An 8,027-nucleotide genomic window follows, 5' to 3' on the forward strand; every position below is an offset into this window, starting at 1 on the left:
TCGTACACAATTGCATCAGCTAATATATATGCAGAAATGTTTCTGGAATATTTGCGCATATTCGGGTAGATTTTAAAAGGTTGCATGCGGGCGTACCTGTGCATGTGCTACCCGGCGCGCACACATGTACACCCGATTTTATAACATGCGCGCACAGACGTGCACATGTTATAAAATTCAGAGTCGATGCGTGCAAGGGGGTGCACCTTGCGCACGCCGAGCCGCGCTGCCTTCCTCAGTTCCCTCCTAGGCTTCTACAACACATGCACGTTTAGCCAGATTGAGAGGAAGCATTCTCAGAGTTGGTAAAGTGGGTAGGCAGGGGAAAGAAACATGGGTATATTTGAAAATCTAATTCATGTGTACTGTTTTCCAGCAATATTTTGCCCATAGAAAAAGTAGATGCAAAGTCTGCAGGTTTTTTATTCCTATATGCATTTATCAAAGCAAAATTAACTATATAGTTTCCACTTGAAAAAGAACTACAAGCTGCGCAGGTACAGAGTACCTATGGATTTCTCACCTATGCAAGATTTCTGAAAATTGCCCTCTATACGGGAGAACCTAAATTAGAATAAACTATCAGGATAGAGTTTGCCATTCAGTATCCAATAATATGCCATACTCTAGCACAGTATGCCTAGTTATTATATATTTCTACATACATACAATATATATTTCTGCTCAGCTTTTTCATCAAGGTTTTTATAATTGTTACTTATCTTTTTGTGTCTGATGCAGATTTCTCTTGGACTTTTACATGGCCAGGCCACTCACATCCTTTGGCCTCCAAGTCGCTGGCAGAAGCTGAAGTCTATTCTTCCTTCAAAGCGCAATCCTGTACAGGGTGAGGAGGAGTGACTTAAAAGGACATGAAAATCCAAAACATCAAAACTGTGATAAATGAGAAATGAAGATTCCACAGGCCAATTCAAATCCTACTGCCACTTTCTTTCAGTATATGGAATTTCATTAAACTTGATACTCAACTGTTTATGGTTTTGTTTAGAAGTGATTTATGCAGTATTTGTAGAGAATAGTAAATTTATTTTTTCAGTAGCAGCAAAATATCTGAACAATTTGTCATTGTTGAAATGTCATATCCTCTCGTGCATCAGCAGTGATTACTTGTATAAAATGGATTAATCTTTTCCATTGCACTTGTTTTAGCATTCACATATACTTAGAAATTTAATGCTATATTGAAACCAATCAGCTTACTATAGTGCCATTCAGTGTGAAAATTAAACATGAAGCAGCATTTTGTAAACTCTTCTTTTTTAAAAAACTTTATCTTGCTTTGTCATCTATATAATGACTTAGGGAATGATACAATAAATCAAAAAATGTGCCTTTGTTAAATTACACTTTATTATATAAATCTTGTTTACACATACAAACATATACATAACACATACAATATTAAAACCATTCCCACATTCCCAACTAAGGGTTCTAGTTTTGGCAAAAAAATGGCTTCTTCAGGGCACACAACAATATAAAATCATCTCCAGTTGCACAAATACAGAACAATGTATAACACAGTTGCAGTTTATGACATAATACAAGATTTTATTAATTCCCAAGAGTGGTTGACCAAATTTCCATCTGAAAACAACAAAAGAAAAATGTTAAAAGGTCTCCTTGATCTAACAATAAAGTATGCCAATTTTATATACATTATCAAACATGGCTTAATTTAATGTCAGAGAACTGTGTACCAAACCGTTATTTTTATATTTTCCTACAGTCATGCGTATATCAGCAGCTTGCAAAAAAAACCCCCAAAAAACACCAATTATATCCAACTTATACTTAGCCGACATATCCAACTTATAAATATATAACCAAATACACATATGAATGCCACATATATACCTTACAAAGAATTGGCACGATCCAAACGCCAACCTACCACCTACAATTATGTCATGGCGGCCAACAAAATGCCAAGCAACGTTTGTGCATACTCGGTGTTTTGTTGGCCGCCGACTAACTTGCTGAGCTGCATAGCAGCTGAATATGGACTCCGTAACTGTTTCTTTGACCCACTTTTTCTAAAGAACTAGGTGTCAAGCCTTTAGGGAAGGGCAATTTTATAACTCTGTGGGTAGGGATAAAGTCTGCATGTAACTTGAACATGCAGACTTTATCCAGCATTTTCAAAGCAAACTTATGAGCATACGTTTGCTTTGGAAATGCCAAGGTAATTGACACGGTACATGCACAGAATAAGTCACACAAAATTATACATCCTTTTTGGAGGGCATAATTTGTGCAGGTTAATTTATGTGCATACGTTTTAAAATCAAAATATATACATATCAGTCTTAACTTTGCCCCAACTATGTCCCCGCCACTCCCCCCTTCCCCCCCCCAGAACACCTCTTCCCAGTAGGTGTAAAGTACTCAAAATCAAGGTAATGCAATTTTACATGCATAAAGCATGTCTGATTTTCTAACAGCCATTCATGCACATAAAACTGTGTTATGAGTATAAATGGCTGTGAAAAATAACCCCAAAATGTCACTTAACAAAATGGATGTATGATAAGGTCTTTGATATGCTGCCAACACCAGCTGACGTCCAGTACTTCCTTGGAATTACTTGGAATAACTTAACAATTTTCAGGAAATGAGGTAATATTACAACTTATCTGTGCCATACATTCTTTGCTTAAGGTACTCTTTTAATAAAGACATGGTTGCTGATTATGCCAATGTATCTTTCAGATATTTGTATATAGGTTTCCCATGACAACATATAGTTTTGTGGATTCAAGAGTTCAGATAAATTGATAAAAATAGATAAATTATTAAAGAAGTATTTCAGCTGAACTAAAAAGGTCAATTAGGTGAAATGTACCCAATTGAATTATACTGCTATGAATTCTCAAAAGAAGAGCATTCTTTTTTATTAAAGTTATTCTCTTCTTGATTCATTGCTTGTTTAAAGGTGCTGCACATTTAGGCACCCTTTTTATTCTTGATTAGCTTAGCTGGAATCCTCTGTAGGTCCACAATAGTCCACAATAGTCTTTAAAAAAGTTTGGAACACAGCAGAAAACAAATGTTCTCTTGAAGGACAACAGGTAGAAGTAGCATTCCAGCCTAGCTATTTTTTTAGTCTTCTGATTCTGGGTTACTCATAGACCATTATTTGAAAAAAAGAACTAATTTGTGTGTGGACTGAAAAAGTAGTTAAAATTGTCACCAAAATGGAGAAAATAATTTGTTTTAGTTATTGTGTTTTACAATTTAATGGATTACCATTGAAATAGTAGTCATTGGATCAGTGACTTTGACTTAACTTTCTTAAATAAGATAGTCTAAATCTGTCAGTATTTTGAAGCAAGATACATACTTTGTTTAATAATTGTGGCAAAGTGCCTTCTGCTGAAGACTGCTGCTAAGGCGATCTAGTGGAGTCCATCAGGCTAAGCCAAAGATTGCCATTGAATTTTGCCCTGCTAATGGATCCTGGTGACATCTGGCAGCAGTGACTAGATAGCATTGAACCAGCCAAATTATAAGATATTAAGTTTCAAGTCATGTTATAATTGGGCCAATATGATATTAGATAATAAAGAAAACAATTGCAAGCCATTCAAATTAGCATTTTATTTTTCATATTTTTCAATTTTGGGCTAGATGTATAAGTTTTATGGGAAAACCTTGGTTCGGATTCTGGTTTTCATATAGGTAAACCTATTCTGAAAATTTGGTTACTGTAGGTTGGATGATTTAGTAAATAATAATTTGGTGTACCTAGGCAGACAGACAAACAAAGTGAGTACATAACCATTTTTTTTGTAAGAAAAAAGCACTAAAAAGTCAACTAGATAGTTGTTTATTCTGTCATCAAAAGACAAAAGCAATGGATGAAGGATACATAGAATATTCTGACAACATATAAATTGTACTCTTAAAAGACAGATTTTATAGGCTTTGTAAGATTTATTCAAAGTGGAATAGTAATAGACAGGCCTTAAATAGCTAGAATGATGTCTTAAACCTCTGAAGAAAGAATATTTGTATGTTAGTTATTTTGAGTAAAACCTTTGAGGAATCATTCTAATTCTCTGTAAGTATATGATATGGTTAATACATAAGAAGGGGTTAACTTAAAAACATATTGGCAATTTGACAGGTCTAGAAATAAGCAACAATATATCACATAAAGTAAATTCAGGCAAAAACATTTCTATTACTACATTATACTGGTACTACCATTATTTAATTTCCCCTTCTCTTTTATTTTCCATATATGATAAGCAATTCACGTATGATATGTCGTATAAAAAATCTATGGACTAAATGGGAGTGTTTGGAATGTTGTGATCATACCAGGTAACAGCCATTGTATTTAAGGTACAGAAAACCACAAAGTGAAACACCTATATTATAGAATAAAAGAGTAAATAAATTGTTGGTGCTAATACTGGTTTCATAATTCATAATGATATGCACATACTGTCACAATGTATGTTTTAAAATCAGCGTTTTGTTAATATTTAAAAACATTTTAATAATTAAAAGGTTTGTCATAGTCAATACATTATTTCTGTCAGTTATTTGAATTTCTGTTTTCCTTAGCACAAATGGTTGAATGAAAATATGAATAATAAAGTGAATTTCATGGTATGTTCCTAGACTATCACAATTCTAAATGTTACTTTTTGACATGTAATTATTTATTTCTTTTCATTAACCTTCACCTTACAGAAAATAAAAATACATTGTTTGGGGGGAATAACTTAGTATTCCAGGTAGAATTTGTGATATTTACCATATAAACTTCAAAGAAATTAAATTGTATTTAAAAACAGAAATTATACACATAAGAACATAAGAACGTGCCATGCTGGGTCAGACCAAGGGTTCATCAAGCCCAGCATCCTTTCTCCAACAATGGCCAATCCTGGCCATAAAAACCTGGCAAGTTCCCAAAAACTGTCTATCCCATGTTACTGTTGCTAGTAATAGCAGTGTCTATTTTCTAAGTCAACTTAATTAATAGTTCTCCTCCAAGAACTTATCCAATCCTTTTTTAATCCCAGCTACACTAACCACATCCCTTGGCAACAAATTCCAGACTTTAATTGTGCATTGAGTAAAAAAGAACTTTCTCTGATTAGTTTTAAATGTGCCACATGGTAACTTCATGGAGTGACCACGTCCTTCTAGTATCCAAAAGCGTAAATAACCGATTCACATCTACCCGTTCTAGACCTCTCATGATTTTGAACACCTCTAACATATCCCCCCTCAGCCGACTCTTCTACAAGCTGAAAAGTCCTAACTTCTTTAGTCTTTCCTGATAGGGGAGCTGTTCCATCCCCTTTATCATTTTGGTCGCCCTTCTCTGTACCTTCTCCATTGCAACTATATCTTTTTTGAGATGCAGCGACCAGAATTATACACAGTATTCAAGATGTGGTCTCACCATTGAATGAAACAGAGGCATTATGACATTTTCCTTTTTATTCATCATTTCCTTTCTAATAATTCCCAACATTCTGTTTGCTTTTTTGAATGCTGCAGCACACTGAACTGATGATTTCAATGTATTATCCACTATGATACCTAGATATCTTTCTTGGGTGGTAGCTCCTAATATGGAACCTAACATTTTGTAACTATAGCATGGGTTAATTTTCCCTATATGCATCACCTTGCACTTATCCACATTAAATTTGCCATTTCGATGCCCAATTTTCCAGTCTCACGAGGTCTTCCTGCAATTTATCACAATCTTCTTGTGATTTAACTACTCTGAATAATTTTGTATCATCTGCAAATTTGACTACCTCACTCGTCATATTTCTTTCCAGATTATTTATAAATATATTGAAAAGTATGAGTCCCAATACAGATCCCTGCAGCACTCCACTGCCCACTCCCTTCCACTGAGAAAACTGTCAATTTAATCCTACTCTGTTTCCTGTCTTTTAGCCAGTTTGTAATCCATGAAAGGACATTGCCACCTATCCCATAACTTTTTACTTTTCCTAGAAGCCTCTCATGAGGAACTTTCGCAAATGCCTTCTAAAAATCCAAATACACTACATCTACCGGTTCACCTTTATCTACATGTTTATTAACTCCTTCAAAAAAGTGAAGATCTGTTATTCACCATATTTATTTTTGCCAGACAGACTGAGCCGAAGATTGGACAGCCCCCCTGACGTCGGAGGAGGAGCCGGGTGAGTGTTTTTTAAATCCACACTCACCACAGGTGCCGCGCGCTGAAGGAGCATGCCGAAGGCGCAAGTCCAAAGGAGCAGGCCCCTTTGCGCGCCCCTTCGCACAGCCCATTCAGCGCGCCCTCCATCTCCCTCTACCTGACTCCTCTCCCCTACCTTTCTCAACGCTGACACTCCTCCCTCTCATTATATACAACCACTTATCAACCTCCACCAACTCTTCTTACATACAACACTTACAACTTCCGTGCAAACAAAAGGACTTTCAAACAGAAGCCTGGAATATGACAAACGAACTCCCAACTCATAACAAAAAGCCCATGCCCTCAATAAACCAACCAGCACAAATGAAGCTCACATCCTCTAAACCTCACAACAAACAGAAACAACCAACAGTCAGCAAAAACAACACATATATCCAATACTCAAACTACATGCTTCTCTCATTCATACTTGTCAATACTCGATCAATAATAAAAAAGATTCCTCTGTTCAATGACCTACTCATTGACACCAAACCAGATTTCATCACAATAACAGAAACCTGGCTCAAAAATACGGATTCTGTACTAATTAACCAACTGTTCAACCAGGAATACAATACCTTCTCAATTCCCAGGGAAAAAAAAGGAGACAGTTTAATGCTAATTGCTAAAAAAAAACCCTTCAACTAACACTTCGTCCAGCAAACGTATCTGCACCTTTCAAAATTGCTTTATTTGATTCACCAAAACTACAGATCTGCCTTACTTACTGTCCTCCAGGAGCACTTGAAAAAAACTGCTCCCCACTAATTGAATATATCATGAATAACATATCACTCAACAAACCTATCATCATCCTAGGTGACTTCAACATACATTTTGACTCACTCACCCACTCAAAACCTGCCAAACTATTATTGATTACATCAACATAAAAGAACTCATAAATATAAACATATGGTATTTGTATAATTTACATTCTTTATTCATAAGATAACATATTAAAACAATCCTAACTAGACAAAAAATTACTATCTAGCGCAAACATACACACCTCATCCCACCATTCAGTCTCTCACTTTAAAACCACCCACCATAAATTACACAAATCCCATGTGATATCAATAAAACCCAGTTTATCCCAAAATATATAATAAGTATAATACAATATGATTGTTCAACATTTGAAAAGGATAAACACTTGGTAAATACTTTCACATTGTCACAGCAAGTCCAACAAAGCTTATCAATTATTCTCCAAAATCCTCACAAGGTTTCCACCCGATGACTTGTATTATGACAAGGACACCTTGTTTCACCCGTACTCCCCGGGCTTCATCAGGGAAAATATATCGCCAACGAACTTCTACATTGCCCTCTTTTCACTGTCTTTTATATTGCTTTCTCTGCATTGTCTTGAAATTTGCACCTCCTGTCTTTAAAACCAGCTCTGTATGCAATAATCTTTCAACTCACGACAAGGACACCTTGTTTCACCCGTACTCCCCGGGCTTCATCAGGGAAAATATATCACCAACGAACTTCTACATTGCCCTCTTTTCACTGTCTTAAAAATAATTCAAAAACATTATAAAGAATCCAACAGCCACTAATATAAATATCTGTAACCCATCAAATCACAAATTCTACCTTTATATTGCTTTCTCTGCATTGTCTTGAAATTTGCACCTCTTGTCTTTAAAACCAGCTCTGTATGCAATAATCTTTCAACTCGCTGGAAGAAACTACTTCATGTTCAATTGTTTTATCTCCTTATCCCAGGTTGCTCACACTGCAACCAAAGAAACAAAATGTAATACAATGTAACAAAAGTCTG

General features: G+C 35.5%; 1 protein-coding gene across 4 annotated transcripts in view; it reads left to right on the forward strand.

Moving 5' to 3' along the window:
* Positions 1 to 4,556, forward strand: part of IMMP2L (inner mitochondrial membrane peptidase subunit 2) — a 1,785,698-nt gene extending 1,781,142 nt beyond the window's left edge. For all 4 annotated transcript variants that reach the window (XM_029616961.1, XM_029616964.1, XM_029616962.1 and 1 more), the window contains one exon: positions 742 to 4,556. In XM_029616961.1, coding sequence (XP_029472821.1) covers positions 742 to 861 — 120 coding nt within the window. In that variant the 3' untranslated portion in view covers positions 862 to 4,556. The remainder of the gene's footprint in view (positions 1 to 741) is intronic.
* The last annotated feature ends 3,471 nt before the right edge of the window (positions 4,557 to 8,027 follow it).

The sequence above is a fragment of the Rhinatrema bivittatum genome, chromosome 9, assembly GCF_901001135.1.
Source record: "Rhinatrema bivittatum chromosome 9, aRhiBiv1.1, whole genome shotgun sequence".
NCBI lineage: Eukaryota > Metazoa > Chordata > Amphibia > Gymnophiona > Rhinatrematidae > Rhinatrema > Rhinatrema bivittatum.